Source organism: Balaenoptera ricei, chromosome 1 (genome assembly GCF_028023285.1).
Source record: "Balaenoptera ricei isolate mBalRic1 chromosome 1, mBalRic1.hap2, whole genome shotgun sequence".
Taxonomy (NCBI): Eukaryota; Metazoa; Chordata; class Mammalia; order Artiodactyla; family Balaenopteridae; genus Balaenoptera; species Balaenoptera ricei.
In genome coordinates this window covers 158,586,751-158,607,077 of record NC_082639.1, presented here as the reverse complement: position 1 = coordinate 158,607,077, position 20,327 = coordinate 158,586,751, and the positions used below count along the sequence as shown (strand labels likewise).

General features: G+C 47.6%; 1 protein-coding gene across 3 annotated transcripts in view; it reads right to left on the bottom strand.

The window, feature by feature from the left end:
• Positions 1-20,327, bottom strand: part of ATP2B4 (ATPase plasma membrane Ca2+ transporting 4) — an 89,921-nt gene that overhangs the window by 39,022 nt on the left and 30,572 nt on the right. For all 3 annotated transcript variants that reach the window (XM_059939546.1, XM_059939525.1, XM_059939535.1), the window contains exon 2: positions 9,077-9,738. In XM_059939546.1, the coding sequence (XP_059795529.1) occupies positions 9,077-9,269 (193 nt within the window). In that variant the 5' untranslated portion in view covers positions 9,270-9,738. The remainder of the gene's footprint in view (positions 1-9,076; positions 9,739-20,327) is intronic.

Genomic DNA, 20,327 nt, shown 5'->3' with positions numbered 1-20,327 from the left:
TGTTAATCTACCTAGGATGTTTCTCAAGAAAGCAGGATTCACAATGTAAAGGAAGGAGATGTTATTCCCTCCTTAACAAAGGTGAGTAGATGACTATGAGGGCAAATCAAGACATCAGATATTAGAGGTTATCATCAAGGGACATCCCAATAAGTCTAATGAAGGCCAAAATGACATCAACAACAAGAACAGTCTAGCTAAAAGCACCCCATCTGAGGTAGCCCTGCCTCTCCCTGCTCTCATATTAATACCTTGTAATCACCCTTGACTCCTCTCTCTCTCTCTCATCCACTATATCCATTTAGTCAGGGAATCTGTCAGCTCTACCTTCAAAATATATCCAAGGTCCCCTCACTTCTCATTTTCCACAGCTCCCATCCTGGTCTAAGCCACGGTTATCCCTCGCCTGGACCACAGCGACTGTCTAACTGGCCTGCTGCTTCCACCCTTGCCTTTCTGTTCTCAGTCTCTTCTCTTTCCAGAATGATCTCTTACAGCCCAACCCATGACACTCATCTACCCAGAATCCTCTGGTGCCTTTTACTTGGAATGAAACTGGGTACAGAAGACCTTACGATGGCCTATAAGCCCCCTTTATGAGCCCCCAGCCCCCCACCCCTTAACTCCTACCATTTTCCCCTTGTTCATTGAGATGCCGTCAAGTTAGCCTTCCTGCCATTCTCTGCATGCACTAGACACGTTTCTATTTCAGGGCCCCTGCACACGTTTCCTTTCTCAGATTCCTCTTCACTAGGTAGGGCTCATCCTTTCACCTCCTTCAGGTCTTTGCACAAATGCCACCTTCCTCATGAGGCCCACCCTGACCACCGTATTTAACACAGACTTTTCTGCCCCTAGCACGTTTGATCCCCTTATCCTGCTTAACTGTTTCCCTCTACAGGTCTTCTCTCAGAACAGATTATATATTTATCCTACATTTGTCTATCCCCCTCCACAAGGGCAGGATTTTTGCCTTTGTTCCTTAGGTCTAGAACAGTGCTTGACACATAGTATGCACACAAACTTATTGACTGAACTACATGAATGAGTAATAAATAAGATTGTGAACATTTAAGCGATCACAATTGTGCCAGATGCTTCACCAGGCACATTTGTGTCTTCTCACTGAAACACTGCAAAGCCCTATGTAGTAGCTGCTATTAACCCCACCTCACATATAAGCAAACTATGGCCTGGAGAGGTTTTGTAACTACTCAAGTAAGTACGCGGCAGTCTATACCGCTCTACAGGAAGCAGCTGGATGCCAACGTACACACACTGGGGCTGGGGTGTGGAGGCAGCTGCACTCAGCTGAGGTTTCATTCTGGTGTGACTAACTTGTCCTGCTTTGTCTAGGGCTTTCCAGGTTTTAGCACTGGAGCTCCTGCCTCCTGGGACGGCCCCTCAGCCCCAGGCAAACAGGGATGGTTGGTCACCCACCCTCCTTTATTTACCTCGGGGCAGGCCCACGTGCTGCTTTTCTCTACACCTCTAGGCAAATCAGTCCTGTTCCCACTCTTTATTTACAACCGGAGTGAATTAGTCCCATCTTTTCCTGTCCTCAGGGATGGTGACACCAGGTCTGTCAGACTCTAACCTATGAATTTTGTATTCAATAAAAGGTTCATTATTGGCCTTTTTTGGACCCAAGCAAATGAAACAAGACAGGTTATGGAAAACAAAAAAGGTCAGGCCTTGCTCTTACCTAGATGCCGTCAAAGTCACACATTTACTTCCCTTTTGCCATTTTCTCTCATCTCTCTGCTCCACCTTAAGTCACCCTACGCTCTTACAATAGCTACCTTAAGAAGTCAAGTGGCTGCCCAAGTTCCCAGCATGCCGTGTGGCAGGGAGGGGCAGTTTGGGGCTGTCAGCGTAGTAGCCTTGGGAATCCTCTCTGACATGTGGCATGGCACAGGAAAGCCATGTGGGACCGGGAGCTCGGCCAATCCCCAGTTTTGGGCTTTCCATTCCCATTCTTCCTGCCCCCAAGAGGCTCTCAGGCCTTGATCTCAGCAGCTGTGATTTCACATAAATACTTGTCCAGCCCAGGAGGGGGTTTTAGTCCCTTATCTCCACAGTTGCGTCTAAAATATACCGCTTCCCGAAGAGGGGAAGGAAGACTTGGCAGGGAGAAAATGCTGGAAACACTGGAAAAGGGTTTCCCCTAAAAATACATCAAGAAAATGAGAAGAAACCTTGTCCCCAAGAACATAAGAGAGAAAATCCACCCAAATCGGGAGTACATCTGGCCCCAAGAGCCAGACTTAACACATGAGCTAGGAGAGGTGACAAGAATGTCAGTCTGTGAAGTCATCGCCCCCACCCCACGCTGGGGAATTACACAGCCCTGCCCAGGCTGGCGGGAGACGGAATAAGCAGCAGTGGAAAATCTGTGTCTGCTGTGAGCCTGTGCGGGGACCCAGGGCTTGGGAAGAGAAGCGGCAGCCCAGCCCTCAGTGGCCTGGCTCCAGCAGGGAAGGACCAGGGCCAGCTTCCCTAGGAGGCCGAGGACTGTCGGCAGAGGCATCCCTTATCAGAGCCAGCTCAGGCCCAGAAAGGGTGGGGCTAGGTTAGACATCATGAGGGACTTCCCAGCTGTCTGAGTTATGATACCTTGCCAATGGGACAGCAGAATCTTCTCCTACAAAAATAGTATAAGGGAGAGGTTTCTCTGGGTTGATTTGAAGGCAATCCTATTTGGTATATAAGAACAGACATCAGAATACCTTTCAAGTCCTACCTTAAAAACCCTGGATTAGGGGGCAAAAGGGAAGAGTAGCCTAAAATCAACATAAGGACTGACAGCTCCTGCTGCTAACCCATTGCCACTCCTCCGAGGATTCAGAGCAGTTTCCCTGCTTCTGCATCTCTAGCTTAACACACCCACAGCTTGGAAATGTGCTCTGTACCTGCTGGCCTTCCAGCCCCCAGAGAGAAGGCAGTCTCCCTAAGGTCACAACGAGAGGATGATGGACTTAGAGAAGAAGAATGCCCCTTTCTCACTCTCAATCCTAAAGCCCTGCCCTAGGTGGACAGCTTCCTCAGGGAATGTCTCCCCTTATCTGGCCCTCTGCTGTATGCCTTTTTTGAACACTCCAACTCCGGCATAGAGAAGAGACAGCTCCCCGGAGTGCCCTCCTCACCCTCTGCTCGGCCGCCCTCTCCCACGCTGCATGCACACACTCCCCTCCGGTGTCACACCCCCCCGTACTCACACCTCAGAGCTAAATAAAAAGAGCGAAAGCTCCACTTCCAAGGGTGGATGCAACATCTGCCTCAGCCAAGGAGGGAATGCTATCTTTCTTCCCTCCCCTGGCTGACAGGTTCAGTGCAAGGCAATGACAAGAAGGTTTAAAGCAAAACAAAACTCGCAAGAGTTTCTGCTGAGTTGCCAAAGGAATGTGGCACAAAAGGTTCTAGGCCTGGTGGAAGGGGAGAAAGCAGGGAGGGCTCTCAGGTTCAGGAGATGTAACTATTCTCCCTGCCTCCAGACTTCTCTACCCCCTGCTTGGTAGCATTATGCCAGCTAAGCCAGAAGCCCAACTCTGGGCAAGGAGGAGCTGGATAGAAAAGAATTCACAGAGCCTGGGGTTGGCCTGGGAAAGAGCAGGCCCACAGCTGTCACGCACGGTTGGCTTAATTCAGCCCTAGGCATATAACTCAAACCAGACAGGGAACTCCCAGGATGCAACGTGGAATTCCCTGCAGGGGGAGGAGGGACTGAGGGAGGGCGCTTTTTCTCTCCTGTCTTTCTCAATCATCTACCATCCCACTGTTGATGCTGCTTCCCCCAGGTTTTGTGAAAACCTTTCCCACCCCTCTGCCAAGTACTAAATATTTCACAGCTACTCACATCACAGCGTAGCTGCTCTCTGGCTGTTTGAGCTGGTCTGCCCATCTCTACCCCTTCTCCTCCCTCTAAGATATTCTTTCCGCATGAGTCTCTGTCATACCTTAAACTTAATATGTCTGCCCAAAGTGTGATGGGCAGAGAGGACCACAGATTGTTATTCTCAGCAGTCATGCCCACATGAATTGTTTTTAGAATAATTTATTTGTCATCTTCCAGGTGACGGCTATGGGGCAGAGGGCATGAGGAAAGAGAGGTAGCTTGGCTATGCTTCTAAGTTAAAATTGATGGACTCCTAAAAGTGGATTTTCTAAAACAGACTATAAGCCCTACAGATAGGGAGGAAAATCTCAGAGAAGCCAGTTGCCCATCTTCTTCTCATATCCGTTCCATCCCATATCCACTTGCCCATTTCTTTACATCCCCTGCAACATCAACATTCTCTAAAGCAGTGGTCTCTAAATGGGGGGCATGCATTCATCTGTTAGAGCGTGGGAAAGGTACTGGAACTTTTTGTATTACTTCATCCATTTCTATTTCTTGTAGATCCCATTATGTAAATAATATTAGTGTTAGAAGTACTGTAGGTGAACATTTATTGGGGCTACGTGTGCAATTTTCTTTCAGATTGACAATGCTACTAGAAATTTCAATCTCCCACACTGAGGAAGAGCCCATTCCCAGTATGTCCCAGCTTATGGGAAAATGGATAGTTCTTGGTAGAACATGCCACTGACCTCAAAAGGCATGGCAACAGGAACACAGCTAAACCCCAGAGACCTTAAGATGGCAGGAGATATTAACCTAAATCCTGCAGTTAATGAACCAAAATCAAAGTTTGGGCTGTCTTAAAACAGATTTTTTCCCCCTCCTGCTGTTTACTCCCCAAAGAATCTCAGCTCCCAAAACCTAGTAGGTGCTCAGTAATTAGGCAAGGCAAAGATGCTTGCATCTTATGCCAGGAACATTTAGTAAGTGGTAGCAATTACCACAGAGCATGGCCAGGCCAGAGCTTCCCTAGGCAATCACATGATGGAGGAGTCCTATCTCTGACTCCTAGGCCCCCTTTTCCTTCCCTACAATCCCCTCAGCTTAGGTCCCTGTACTATGTGCTCCCATAATACCATCATAGCACTATGACAATATTTCTGAAATTGCCTTAATTTTTGTGTATCCTCTTATTGCCTGTAAGCTCTATGGAAGGAAGAACTGTCCCTGTCGTGTTCACCATTGTGTCCCCAGCACCTGCTGGACATTAAATATTTGTTTAATGTGGTTGAAAAGAAATTAGAAACCCTCTGTATCCCACTGTCACACCCTCAACTCTGCAGAGGAGAAAAGGAATAGCAGGGTACAGAGGGAACATGAAACAGAAATTCCCACCAACATTCTTATAGATCCAAATTCAACATAAATAGTCTTTAGCTTTCTGAAAGAAGCCCACAGGTAATGATTCCTTGTTTAGTCAAGGCTCCCCTTCTCTGCCCTTTCTCATCTGGGCCCAGACCTCCCCCCTAACTGCTGGCCTAGCTCCTCCTCAGAAAACATCATTCTTCCTCCTAAAAAGGGTAACACAGCTGAGGACCAATGTGGAAAAGTTCTATGGGGAAGAAGAATTCATACAACTTTCTATCTAGACCAAAGAATCTCTCAACTAGGATTCTCCCTTCTTCCTGCACACAAAGGGAGACTGAGACTAAGGAAAATACCTCTCCTTTCTTCCCCTTAAGCCATGGGTAATTCTCATTCCAGATTCACAAAGGTTTCTCTTGCTCTTGGAAGCCAGGAGATAGCATGCAAAACTGATCAGAAGATAAAAAGCTATCTTCTAGCGGGTATCATCCAAAATGCTCAGCTCTTTGGGGATTGGAGAGATTGGTTGGGGTTGGGATGTAATGGGGAAAGAAGAGGCAATAGAAAGAGGGGGAATAAAGAAATTGGAAAGAGGAAAGAAGCAAGCAAACTAAAAAGATTCCATTGGCGCAAAATGCTCAGGTTTTCCCTACTGATAAACCTCAGGCAACACAACAACCACTTATCCAGGAACTAGAGCCTCACCTCTGCCTCTCTGCTTCTCTTTAACCTGGCCATGAAGGCTGAACTCTTTAGTGGCTTAGATGAAAGCATGTGTCGTCTTTCACGTCTCCCCCACCCTTTTTTGTTTCCCCAGCTTTCCTTCCCTTTTTTGCTCACACTCAACCTTGTGTCTGGTCATTGCTGAATGCCATGGAGGCTGAGCACCTCCACGTCGTCTCGAATGTAACCAACTCATGGCCACTGGGGCATCTCCTCTTGTTCCAACTAGCCATTGTACTCAAGGAACACAAGCCAACATTAAATTCACATTAGCATTGGGTCACGGTTAGACATTTTATCAGGCATTGGAATATAAAACAAATTGTAAAATTATCTGTGATTCTGAGATTCTCCGTGTTGCTGCTCTAGCCAAAGGGGCAGCAGAACATTAATGGACTGTGAATCAGAAAACATGAATTATTCCATCGAGTTCTACCCTGTGGTAAGACTTTAGGCAAGTCATTTAAACCTTTTGGTCTGTTATGAGCAAGAGAGAGAGAGAGAGAGACAGAATAAAAAAAACATGTTAGTGTTTGAAATGTTATAAACTCCAAGTTCCATAAGACCCCTTAGTAGCTATGGTTTAAAACAATCTACCAATCTATACTAAAGATACTATCAATCCAACAGAAAATTAAGGGGAAGAGTCATATTCTAGGAACCAATCCCCCCTATCTTACTTCACGTTGGTTTCCAATCAGCAGAATTCTAACACCGGGAAAATTTCTTTATTCTTATTATTAGCCTGCAGGGGCCTCCCACAGCTATGCTAGGCTGTCAGGCACCTCAGTGGTCTTCTGTGAACAGGCGGTTTTTTTATGGCACCTGGATATTGATGTTCTTTTCTCAGCCTGTCCAACCAAACTGCTCAGCACCATCCCTGTCTGGGGAGAGACTTCTGTGTCATAGCTCTTCTGTGTCTCCTTTGCCTATCCCTTTACCTTTCTCACATATGAGGGGGTCATTGTTGGCACTGGGGGCTAAAAATTACTCGCAGAAAAGTTATTTTCTGACACCCTGCCTCAGCAGCTCCAGGACCAGCCCTATGGGTAAGTCGTAATATTGAAATAAATCAGGATACATATTTGTGATCTAAGGAAGCAGGAGAATGGCAGTGGACAACTGTGACAATGGTAGAGGTACTGGGATATAGGCATGGCCAGGGTCTGTAGCAACAGAGGCACCTGACATCAGAAGGGTGACTTTCAACTACAGGTCTGAAACCAGGACTGGGAAAGAATCTAAGCATTTGATATCTGATGTTGAGATTAAAGTACAATATATATGCTGGCATTTGGGAATGGAAGCTCTCTGGGAATCAGGAAGTTAACAATAACAGCTATGAGAAAGGGTTTGGAAAATCGGGAGGAAAGTCTGGACCCTGTTCTTAGGAGTTTCTTAGGTTCCAGCTTATTTGGACTTCTGAGTTTCACTTTGTGAGAGAAACAACTGACCCAAGGGATAAGAACAGAAGAGGAAGGGGAAAAGAAAGATCCTGCTTAAATTCTGATGAATGTTTCGAAAGTATTGCAGTATCTCAGTTAAACATAATAGAATACCCTCTCTTTAAGGTCAATGCTACTGTGAAAGTGGCAGAATAAAGAAATCTAGCTGACAAGAAGCAGGCATTATCCAAAGGGCAGTCATTAGATACTAAACAGAAGGCCTTTGCTAAGCCACATTAAAGCAACTAAGCACTGCCATCTTAAACAGCTTTTTGACATCAACAGGTGAATGGAGAAAATGGACAGTGGTTGCAAGTAGACTGCAGCAGCCTCTCCAGATGTAATAACACATTGCACTCCATAGGCACTCATATTCTGGCAAATATCTTCAGACACATGGACTCCATTTTAATGTGAGACGACTAATTTATTGAACACCCATTATAAGCGTAAGCATTGTACATAACATTACATTATTTAATTCCAATAACTCTACAGGCTAGATACTAACATCATTTTCAAAGAAGAAAATGATGTTTACTTAGGCAGGCTGAGCAAACTGTTCAATGCTATTCAGCTAGTAAATGGTAGAGCTAATATTTGAACTTAGAGCCTATGAGATAAGAAACTGAATTCTAGAAGTATAGAGGACGTGTAGGGCAGCTCTCTTTGATTGCAAAAAATAAAATAAAATAAGACATGGGCAATGTACAGATATCTAGATAAAAATCTCTTCCTTTTTTTAATCCTAGAGAGTCTGGACTCCAAGTCACTAACTTATAACATTGGCTAGGGGTCAAAACTTCTTAGAATTGGCAAGAAGTATGATGTGGCCTCCAAGGAAGGGTCAGAAATGGTATACGTCAAGAGGCCGAAGGCATCTAAAGGACAAGATCTTTGCTCTATCTCAAGCTACTCAACCGTGGCCTGCCTGACTGATAGGACCAAGCAAGGACCTGTAACAGATGCTGAAACCAGGCAAAGGAGAAAATAAGATTCCTCTGGTACTCTCTCCATTTCAATGAGGCAAAATTACCATGGCTCACTGGGCAACTGGGCTGAGCCAGGTAAACATTAAGCTGGATTTTTCATTCTCTTTTAAGAATAGATTAAGAACAACTATACTAAAAGTGCATAGGACAGGGTTGAAAAAGTCATCAATAATTCCCTGAAAGAAAACAGAGTGAGTAATCCAAAGATATGGTGGGTACAACTCTCTAGGTTATGACTTACCATCCTGTTTGTAACTGTGTACCATAGAGAAGTGCTACATTAGGTAGATGGACTCACCCACTTTTCTTCATCTTACACTGTAAGATCAGTGTGGGGAAGAATTATATCTTCAACCCTTCGCAATCAAAGACTGATACAGAATAAGGGACTTGATCACTGATAAAAGCATCTCTAACATAAACATTTATAAAATAGAGATCTTCTGCCTTCTGTACATTGATACAGAAAAAGGAGGAAAGAATGATCTTCAGAGAATACCACAGTCACTCAGCATCATCTCTGGGAAAGAAATGACATTTCTCTCCATAGCCGCACCTCCTTTCAGCTCTTCAGATACTATACTTTACCCACCAGACACAGATATACCAGCAAGGTCTCCAGAAATGTTCCTTCTCTAGAAGTTGGGAAAATAATATATTTTAACACTAGCCACCTTCCTCCAATTCCCCACCCCTGGTATGGCCTTTACCTTCCACAGGGTTGGTTTTCAGTCTACTGCAGAGATTCATTACTCCTCCATAGTGGACATTGATCTGGTTTATTGCATCAGTTGAACGCAGCTCCATGAGCTTCCTCAGGTCCATTACTGTGCAGCCAAATTCCCCTTCATGGCTCTCAATTATCGAGTTGGCTGGCAAGGCGTGTTCTGTTGGGTTCGTCATTTTGCCTGCTGTTACCAAGCCCCTCAACCAGAGAAAATGTGAAATTTCCCTTCCACTGATCAGGGTCTCTTGCCTCTCTGCCTCACTTCTTCTTACTTTTTGCTTCACTGGGAGCCCAGATGGGAAATAGATCGACTATATCTTGTGCAATAAGCTTCAGAGTAGCAACCCGTAGCCCAGATCCTTTTCTGAGTATGAAGCTTGGCAGTGGGAGGAGGAAGAGGATGGGGGAACTGAGTGGAACGGGACCACGTGTCACGATGATTGGTGTCCCCAGGTGCTGATGGAAGTGGTTGTCCAGGGTAGGTAGGTTCCTAGCTTAGACCAACTTGCCCAGATGGAGGTGTAAACAGGATGTGCATGTTACCATGGAGGCAACCTTAGCAACAACCAGCGACTGCAGTGGTAGAGAGGCGGCAGGAGGAGGAGGAAGAGGAGGGTTCCCTGGATACCGATGACAACGGGATCTCTGGAATAAAGATTCAAAGATAGACAAAAAGAAACAATTAGAGCAGCATGGAGATCCAGCATCTGCAAGGGCAAGAGGTACTCATTCTAGCACAGGGTTTAGGTGACGGTTGATGTCTGAGCTGAACTGATAGCTGAGGCCTGAGCTGAGGCCCCTTCCTCCCTGGGAGGCCCCAGCAGCCTGTAGACTCCAACAATTTCAGATACACCCCAGTCTTCATACCTCACCTCTTCCAAACCAAGCAACACAAATCCTACAACTTCAGAAACTTGGAAATAAAAGGTTATGACCTCTAATTGTTCTAATGCACTCCCTGTCTATTTGAGGGACCTGCTACAGAATCTTTTAGTCTGACCTTACTTCTAAGAGGTGGGAAGAGGTCAGAAAAGGAGTCCAGACCAGAGTGATCTGGAGGGTGGCCTGCCAGTCTGCCACCCTCCCCCATACCCTGCACCCTCCCCTACTCCTAATACACACATTTACAAACCAGGAGGACAACCTGGTAGAAGATGCCCAATCCTCTGCAGCCCCTCAGAATACTCAGCCTGATGCTGTATAGAAATTCTTCAGGATGCTGCAGTTGTCCATAGATCAGGAGCTAAGCCCCCCCACTGCTCCAAAAAGCTTTTGGGGGGTAAGGATGAGTAAAATGCTCTGTCAGTAGGCGATACAGGGTGGAACCTTTTTACATAAAGGGGACAGAAGGACCTCTGAGGAGGAAAGAGTGAGTTTGAAGCCTATGAGTGTTAAAGTTCCTCTGGGGTGGCAGGAATATGACAGCTACTGATTCAGATAGAGCCTAGGGCCACAACAGGGTGAGTAGGGGAGCAAAGTTAGTCTGAGTGTGAGTGACACCGGAGGGTCTCAAACCAGCATTTCTCCCCAGGAAGGCATGTGTTACCTCTTACACGTGCTCACTAGGGAAAGAGGGTCAGGAGTATGTACAGGTAAGAACAGGGAGGATGAAGGTGAAAAGGCTTATCCTGAGCTCCGTTCTCAGCGTCAGAAAGGGGCTGCTGTGTGGCATGCAGGAGGACTGCCACACATTGGCTATTTAAATGTGAAGGGGCTCTTCCTGAACACAGCACCCAAACACTGGGGGCCCAGCCCCTCTCTAATAAATGGATGACATCCTTGCTTCTAGAAGGTGAACAAAGGAGCACAAGGACCATCAGATAAGGACTTGACTCTTTTATCAATTAATTTTCCAAAAATCACATGTGGCCAAAGTTCCTGCTAATTATAATCAATCCTGTTCCTGGCAGGTTCCACTGGGATGGAGGTGGTTAAACCCCTCTCTCTCCCAGTCTGCCCTCTGCCTCCTCCTTCTACTATAAATTTTTAGAGCTACTCTGACTTACAAAGGGTTATGCAAGCAGGGTTTTGTTTTGTTGTTGTTGCTATTGTTTTTTAAACATCATATTCCCTTTCTTTTTAGATGTCATCAGAGAATCCTGGGGAACAAGGAGGTCTGGAGAGAACCTGAGGCAGAGTGTCAAACTCCCTTCAATCATACTGGCATAGGGATAAACAGTACCACAGGCTTTTCTCTCCAATTCACCTTCTTCTCCAAGTCTGGAAGCAGTGGGAAGGGCTATAGCAGCAAGAAGCCCAGCTGACCCTTAAGTTGAACTCCTTAGCCTTTCAAGAGGATGTTGAGGACAGTGCTGATTGAGAGCTTAACTGGAAATCAGAAGATTTTACTTTTTTTTAAACTCTCTACCCACTGCCATGTTTGTTCTATGAAGGCAGAGACTTTTCATGTGTCTTGTTCACTGCTTTCTCCCCAGTGCCTAGATGACCACCTGCATGGAGCAGGCATTCAGCTAATTTTTTTGATTGAAAAACCAGTAGTAGATTCAGAACCAGATTCACCATCTTCCCAGGTACCCCTCAGGCAAGTCACTTGGCCTTCTTAGTGCTCAGTTTTCTTAGGGCTCAGCTCCTCCCATCTTTATCTGGGGGAAGAATCAGCCCTACCTTTTCACACCATCCTAAGAAAGTGATAAAGGAAAGGGATTATAAATAGAAATAGTGCTTTGAAATCTTAGATGAAAGATGACCAGTGTCCAGTATAGGACACTCAAGTGATGCGAAAAAGCTTGATTTGATCTTAATGAACTTTTTAAATCTAGCCCTTAAAGCAGAAGAGCAATAATTTCCACGTGCCCCTCCATCTTTCCTTGCCAGGGGGAACTCCCACACCCCCAAAAGAATGGAAAATTCCAAGGCAGCTTCATTAGCAGTAACCATTAGCTAGGTTAGAACCATTAGCTATAACCACTAGGCAATGTGGCCTGGGATCTCTAGAGAAGTAGGGGCTGTCTGAAGAGATCAAAGAGGAGAGATTCTTCCACTCACGTAGACAACCAATGAGAAAAGGTCACTTAAGATTAGAACACATGGGACAAGTAGAAAGGAATGAGGTTTGTCTGCTTCAGGTTGCTCTAGAGACACATATGTAGGTCAAGCACTAAGCTGCTGGCACAAAGTCACAGGGACAGTGCCCATTTGGGACCCTTTCTTAAGTTGGGCTCTCCGTGAAAGTTCTTCCGGAATTCAGAGGCATAGCTGGTGCCAATACTTCTCTCTGAGCTCTTAGAATAAGAGCTCTCTGCAACTGCTGAGCTTGCCTAGCCCCTAACCTTATTAGGCAACTGGCAAAGAATAGTATGTAAATGCTCACACAGGCTCAGGCTCAGATGCAATGCTCAGATGCCTAGGAGGTACCACCTCTTGTCAGGTCAGGATTAGTCATTCGGCTCAGTGCCTCCTGGGTTAGGTATGTTCTCACTCCCCGTTTCTAGCATTTTGCCAGCTTAATGATGATGGGATAGAAGAGCAAACTCTCATCCCTTCCTGCAGGGGCAAGAAATCATACTAGTTATATGATCATTAAATCATTTTAATTTTTTTCCTCCTAAAGTTCTGTAACATCTGTTCTACAACTTGCAGTGACATGTAAAAGGATTGTCACATCAATTTTAGGTAGGACAGCTGTGACTCCCACCTTACAGATGAAGACACTGAGGTCCAAAGACATAAAAAGTGATTTGTTCTTTGGCAAGTCAGTGGCCTTGACTGCCTGGTCCTCCTTTTGTTATACCTTACTCCTTCCCTCAAGTCTGGACCTCCCCATTTTCTGACAAATATAAGTCCTTTAAAAAGTAGGCAGCTTTGGGGTACGGAGAATACACATAACCACGCAGAGGAAATGCTGACTCTTACACTTGCTCTTTCTCTTTCAGAATCAACTACATCACATCACAGGCAATGAGGGTGAAAGAGACCCCCTCCTGTTCCTACACATACCTGAGAAGCAGACCACCCTATATTTCCTGATGACTCAATGTGCAGCTGAGCTCCCTAGCAAGTTCTAAACTGAGGCGCTGCCAGAGACAAAAACCTCATGCCTTAAGTCACCAAACCATAAACAACAGTCAGACACTGTTTCCTCCAATTTTGTCAAGAAATCCCTTACTCTTAACTTTCCTGGGGTGCATCCCCAGGCTATGAGGAGAAAGGGTAACTCCCTATGTAGGGAGTAGGGTATTCTGAGAATCTGAAAGGAACCCACCCCCTGAATCTCCCCTGCCAAAGGCTCCTAATGAATCTGGCACGATGCATGGGAAATGAAGTATGAATGGAAAGAGGAGAAAGGGAACAGGAGGGGCCAGGGGCCTAGGGCTTCAGGCTGGTGCAGCACTGCAGCCAGACCTGCCTGGAATAATAAGTAGCTATGCTCAACTCTGGCTTCTGGGCTGCAGGCAGGGGCTGTTCAGTGGAGCGGACTCTCATGCCCTGCCCTCTTCGCTGGGCTGGGAGCCTCTGCTCAGAAGTGAGTTGGTAGCACTTGGAGATGCTGTGGTTGGAGCATCAGTGCCAAGAAGGGAAGACCTTGTGTGGGTGGGGAGGGGGGTGGCACAGGAGTAGGCTGGTCCCACCTTAGAATGCACCAAACTGAGATATGAAACCTGCTTCAAGCCCACACTTCCCCGAGAGAAATCATATATGTAAACACACACACATGCGCACACACGTGTGTACTGTATAGGCAGCAGCCTAGCATAGCAGCTGATATGTCGTGGCTGGTCCATAAATAGTAGTTATTTATCATTATTCTACATATTGCTTCACTGAATCTTCACTAACAGCCCTATAAGGAGGGCACCCCATTTTATAGCAGGGAAATAGAGATTCAGAGAACCAGGATTTGTGTCCTAGTCTGAATCCAAAGCTACCCTGCATCAAGTACAAGGACAATCCTGTAAGAAAAATGGAAACAAAGCTACAGATTTACTTTCTAAAGTTTGATCAGAAGGCCCGTATAAACCTATCTATCTGTCCCTGACCCACAACCCCTGAAGCCTCTACAACACATCAGGGCAGGCGTAGGGGCAGAGCTACAGCTTGTGAGGGGCAGACACTCCCCACTCCATCCCCACCCCCACACATACGTATCCCCCCAGCCAGAATGCCCTTAGCTCTGGATTGGCATGATTCCAAGTATATCCAGTTCCCACCTAGAGACTGAAGGAGTGGGGCTGAGGGCTCCCTCCACTCCTCATCTCACACCCAGGGCCTGGCAGCCTGTAGGGACTGGGGAGAGGCACAGAGAGCCCCGGCTCTAGAGCCTCTCCCTCCTTTCTCCAGCAGGGGCAGTTCCTCAGCCATTACCTACAGTGTCTTAAGCTTCACTCCTTTTCTCGGCACTGTCATACCTCTTAGAGGGGCTTTCAAGAAAGCTGGCAAGCACCTGAACATGGCAGGCTGCCCAGCATGAAACATCCCTGGTTGGCCCTTCTCTCTGAAGGTCTAAATTCTACACGAAGGCTGCTCTGCTCCCTCCTCATTACAGGCCCCTTATTCCCATAACCCAGAGTCTAGCCCACCTGTGCTAGTTCCCACCACTTGGGTGTAGCAGCCATCCTCATCGTGGTCCCAGGTTCTCTTTCCCTCCCCATGCCCGCCCTGCCCTAATTGCTCCCCTAATGCCTGCTGACTTGCAGAGCAGACCTGCGCACATACCCTCCTTCAGTCTACTGAGGCCCTTTGGAGGCATATGGGAAGAAGGTCAGAGGCAGAGGATGTTGGCTAAAGTTCAGGTAGTGGGCGGCACCACCTGTCATCCTCAGCAATAGCCATGCCGGTGCCAGGAAGCCAAGTGAGGGCTGAGGCACCAAAACCATGCCTCTGTACTGACTACAGCATGGCACACTGTAGCCTGTGGTTCTGCTCCTGGTCTTGGAACTCGATGCTAATTCTCAGTCAGCCCCTAGGATTTGGGTTCTGGTGGGTACTCCCTTCCTAAAGAGAAAACATCACTTGCTGGTTAGGAGGTGGTATACATGAGGCTCCCTCCCTTACCCTCCCCCTCCCCAAGTCTGCTACCCTGAGAGTGTCTTCTTCAACTCAGCAGCAGAAATGCAGTGCTAGAATCAAAGCATCTATCTGGAGAAAATGTCTTGTCCTCAACCCCTGGGTCTCAGGGATCCAGAATTTCCCCTCCTCCTTGGAGCCACCTCGTACTTGACCGAACTAAGTCTATGCATACCCTGGATGCAGTCATCAAGTGGGTACATCTCCCAAAGAAATTCTCACACAGGTTCAGAAAGGGGCATGTGTAAGGATGTTCACTGGGACATTATTTGTGGTGACAGAGCGTTGAAGGCAACCTGGAATCCCCTCTCCCAGTGACGGACAGGTAAAATATGTGAGCTAGATAAGAGGGGATATTATGCCACAGTTAGAAAGACAGATCAGATATACACACAACAAAATTGCTATCTTAAAAACAGTGCTTAGTGGGGGTAAAAAAGGTGCTTTAACAAAAGTTAAAAACACATGCATCTAAAGCAAAACTATACACTTTAAGGGATGTATTTAAACAAAAAGATACATATTAACACATTAGAATGCTGCTCCTAGGCAAGGAAGGGAAAAGACATGGGATACGGGGAAACAGTGAGCACAGGAAGGGCCTTGCATGGACCAACGATAACACTGGGCCATGAATCCATAGTATGATTGACTCAATAGTCTGTACCTGAGGTCTAAAAAAAATAAAACATACTATGATGCTGAAGCCTGGAGGGGCTGTACTGTCTAAGATATGCTATGACAATGAGGACAAAACTTATCAGTTCTGGCCAGATGCCTTCAGAGGGCAGGGAGAAGGTCAGGCGCATAGATAGCACAGCCTTCTCTAAACAGTGATACCAAGAATTGACCCAAGGCTGATGACAGTCTCTTCCTGATCATCTGGCCTGTTGATCCGGCCCCTCTCAGAGACTCCAGGAACCATCAAGATGAAGACAGGAAGCTTCACAGCATGGGGTGGGAAACGGAAGCTGGCATGTGCCTAGTGGGGCATTGTCACCCCCCTGCATTCATCCTAATAATAGCATCAATAGATCAAGATGAAAACGGGCAGTCCCTTGAGCCTAGAGCCATAGGGAATATACCCTCTTTTCCAAATATTATGAGTCATACTGGCCCGGGTCACCTCCGTGGCCTCCTGTGACTCAGGGGTGTTGAGGGAATGTTCACAGCAAGCCAGAGCTCAAAAAAATGTAGAGGATGGAAGAGCAACCTCCCACTCCTTCAGCTGATTAAGGAGGACAAGAGCTGACTTCAGCTGGGAGCAGCAGTGCCATCCAGAAGGTCTGTTGTCTAATGAAGGGAGTGCTGGCCAGATTGTGGGAAATGCTCAGGATATGCGTTAGAAGGGTACCTGCCTCTAACACTAAGGTGCAGCTGCTCGAAACTGGGACGGTTAGAGGCAGACCCTTGGGCAGCAGCATTCAAATATCCAGTACACACACTCTCTTGGGCAACACAGATTGCCTTTCTTGGGGCTACGGCGGTTTTTCCACATTTTCGTCCCAAGGGAAGCAAGGGGCTTTTTAGCAGCTGGATTGGATCCTGTGTTATTTTTAGAAACAAATTTCAGCAGAATCACGCCATGCTCGTGGAGGCGGGGGGAGGGCCAATCTCCCTTGACTACTGGAGTCAGTCAGGATCTCGCTGCTCCCGGGCCGCAGGCTCTGGGGAGGCCTCGGGGTGAGAGGGAAGTTGCCTGGCCTCAGACTGAGGAGGCCACATGGCATCTACCAAAAGAGACTGCCGGGGCAGCTGTCCCAGGGGCTCAGCAGGAGAGGAAGCAAAATAACATTCCTGTGGGACCCAGACACTAGCCAGCGTACCACCCCCTGGACACCATGCCTGCCGGCGTCCCATCGCCTCCCCCGCTCCACGGCAGTCTTGCCGGTACAGCGTACAGAGAGCCAGCCCCCGCCACTGCCTCTTCCAGCCTCTCTCAGCCCAGCTGCTTCCCGGAATTCCCAGGCGAATGGACAAGGGCTCCATGCTGAGAAGATGGAGTTCACCAGGAAAGAGAGCCGGGAGCATTCCCGAATAGCTGTCGCCTCATCCCCCAGCTTCACTCTTCCTTCTTCACACAGGAGGCGCTAAGTCAGTTGTGGTCTTTAGAAAGTGGGCAGACCATACTCTCTTGCACTTCTGTTGTGCCTTGGAGCAGTGATCCTGAAACTTGAGTGAGCCTCAGGACTCCCAGGAGGGTTCCCAGAGTTGCTGGTTCAGGAAGTCTGGGGTGGGGCCTGGGAATGTGCATTTATAACAAGCTCCCTAACAAGGGGATGCTGATGCTGGTCTGGGTACCACACTTGAGAACGATGCAGAGTTTCCAACGTCGTGAGAATCTCCAGCCAACACCAGTCTAAAGCACTTTGAGAGCCTCGATTGGGGGCCCAGTCCCGACACCGTCCTCAGATCCAGCCTGACAGGGGACGCACAGGAGGCTCTCGTCACATCTCGCCCTCCTTTAGTCCTTCCAGAATGTTGATCTCTGCTTCCATTCATCTTGGGGCAGCCCCCTTTCCCAGAGAGACCCATGATCCTCCCAAGGAAAGCTCCTCTCCTGTGAGTCCTTGAGAAAATTAGACTTGAGAGGACCTCCCTGAACAGGCTGCAACTGAAGCCAAGATTTATTCAGAAAGTTAAAACAAGATACCTGGTGAGAGTCAGAGGAAAACCCAGACCCCTTTCGGGTTCTGGTGCAGCTACGCACCCTCTGCACTCCTGTTTCCTACTCGGCAGGAGATGAGAGACGGTGTGGTACCCAGGGGTGGGGAAAAACGGACACAAAAGAGACCCACCACTCACTTCAGGCTCCCCAAATATTACTGCCCCCCAGCACATCTGAACCCCATGCTGCTTTTTTTTTTTTTTTTTTTTTTTTTTTTTATTTTTGGCTGCGTTGGGTCTCCGTTGCTGCACGCGGGCTTTCTCTAGTTCTGGTGAGCGGGGGCTACTCTTTGTTGCAGTGCGCAGGCTTCTCATTGTTGTGGCTTCTCTTGTTGCGGAGCACGGGCTCCAGGTGCGCGGGCTTCAGTAGTTGTGGCATGAAGGCTCAGTAGTTGTGGCATGAAGGCTCAGTAGTTGTGGCTTGTGGGCTCTAGAGTGCAGGCTCAGGAGTTGTGGTGCACGGGCCCAGCTGCTCCGTGGCATGTGGGATCTTCCCGGACCAGGGCTCAAACCTGTGTCCCCTGCATTGGCAGGAGGACTCTTAACCACTGCGCCACCAGGGAAGCCCCCCATGCTGCTTTTGCTCTGTCAGTTCCCACGGCCCCCGCAGAAGGGCTGGCCTGTGGCCCCTGCAACACCTCTCGGGGGGTGCCTGCCTGCTGTGCTGAGGCCAAGGCAGCTGCTGTTTTCCAGTTGGGGCGACAGGCTGCTATAAACACTCGCCGAGGTTGCTATGGCAAAGTGAGTCTGCAGCCTGGCTATGGTGCAGCTATTTATGTGCCTGTAATGGCAGAGTGGTCTGTTTTGTATTATTTTACTTTTAAAGTTTTCCTTTCCCAACCCCCTAAAACAGCTTAAAAAAAAAAAAAAAAAAAGAGTCAGCACAACTTTCTCAGGAACAAAAAGAGTATGGCCAGGACTATAGAGCATGCGGTTTGAGCCAGCAAGGGGAACACCGAAGTGAGGAGTAGAGTAAGTAAGTTCCTTTAAAGAAGGGGATGTATGGCTTCTTGCCCCTACATGCCTCTGCCTCAGCTCATCAAGGAGAAAGGCCCAAACTCAGGGTTTTCTCACCTCTGCACCACTCACACTGAGAAGAGACAAAGGCGCTTTGTCCTCTTCCTTCCTGTCAAAGGCTGGCTCCAGCCAGCAGCATTCCTGGCAGCCCCTTACTCCCCATCAGGCCCCACTGGCTGCCTGTATCATCAGGATGAAGATACGGAGACCTCCACCAGGGGTCGTGGGAAGAGAGCCTCAAAGCAAGCCCCACCCCCTACAACCTGGGTGCAGTGCTACCCAGCATGGGGCCTGGTCACTCCTGGCTGGAGGGCTGCAGGAAATGACCTCTGAGGTACCTCTGAAGGGACACATGTTTCCGCCACTTGTACAGAGAACTTTCATCCAATTCTTACACCTCAGGGAGCTCTGGGGTGAAGGGATACTCCTGCACAACAAGATTCAAGGTTCTAGCCAGGGTGGTGAGGACCTCTCACCAGCACCAAGGAGTCAGATGCTGAAGGATGACCAAAAGCGAGGTTGATTTATCCTTGGACACATATGTCTCCAGGGCACTAGGCACTTGGGAAAAGATTTTGGTAGAAATAGCGAGTACCTCCTACCTCCAGCTACTGGATGGGGCACTATAGCCTCCTACCTTCTCCACTTGCCCAGTCAAACTTAGAGTAACAAATGAGAACAAAGAAATGGGCCATCAGGCATAGGCAGCTCAAGAGGGGCAAGAGAGTGGAAGATTACCATGTGGTAATCTCACACACACACATATACACACCCACACACATACACAACTGAGCTGAAAGTGTGTGCTGACTGATAAATATGCCAGCCACTAAATGATATCTAAGGAATAGAGAGACACCTTCCAGAAACAGCTGCTTGGAATACAAAAGATGCTGCAGGATTTTTACCATTCTTCTTTCTCCACCTTATTCCAGTTCCTTTTGGATTGTTATACACTTAGTAGGAGAAAAAACCCCACTGCTGATGGGCATATTAATCAGATTAAAAAATAAAGTTAGGGCAGTGTTAAGAAGAGCAAATCTCACAGACTGTTCAATTCTGTCCATCTCAGATTATAACTGAATGTCTTGCAGATACCACTATGGCTCAGAAAGGCTATCAATGAGAACAGCCCCCAAGGGGAAGAGAGAGGAAGAAGGGGGAAGCTGCTGCTGATTCCACAAGGGAAGCACCCTCTGCTGCCCCAGGAAAGGTCAAAGTCCTAACTGACAGCCGGGTGAGCTGATATCTTGCTGGGAAAATCAGAACTTGGGACACAAATCAGTCTTGGCAGCACCTTGAGGTCAAAAGAGCAGAGCAGGCATGGTTTCTAGGCTTGTCAAACCAACTGTCATCAGCATCCCGTTGTTCCTGTAGGGTAGGAAGGGAGCAGGGAGGAGGTAAGGAAAGGGCCCAATATGGGGCACCGTCCTGGATTGTCGGGAGTAGGCTGATAGCATCATAGACACCAGTGTTTCTGTTCCTAAGTCTCAGGGTATTTACTCAGGCTGCGTGGCCGTTACTTG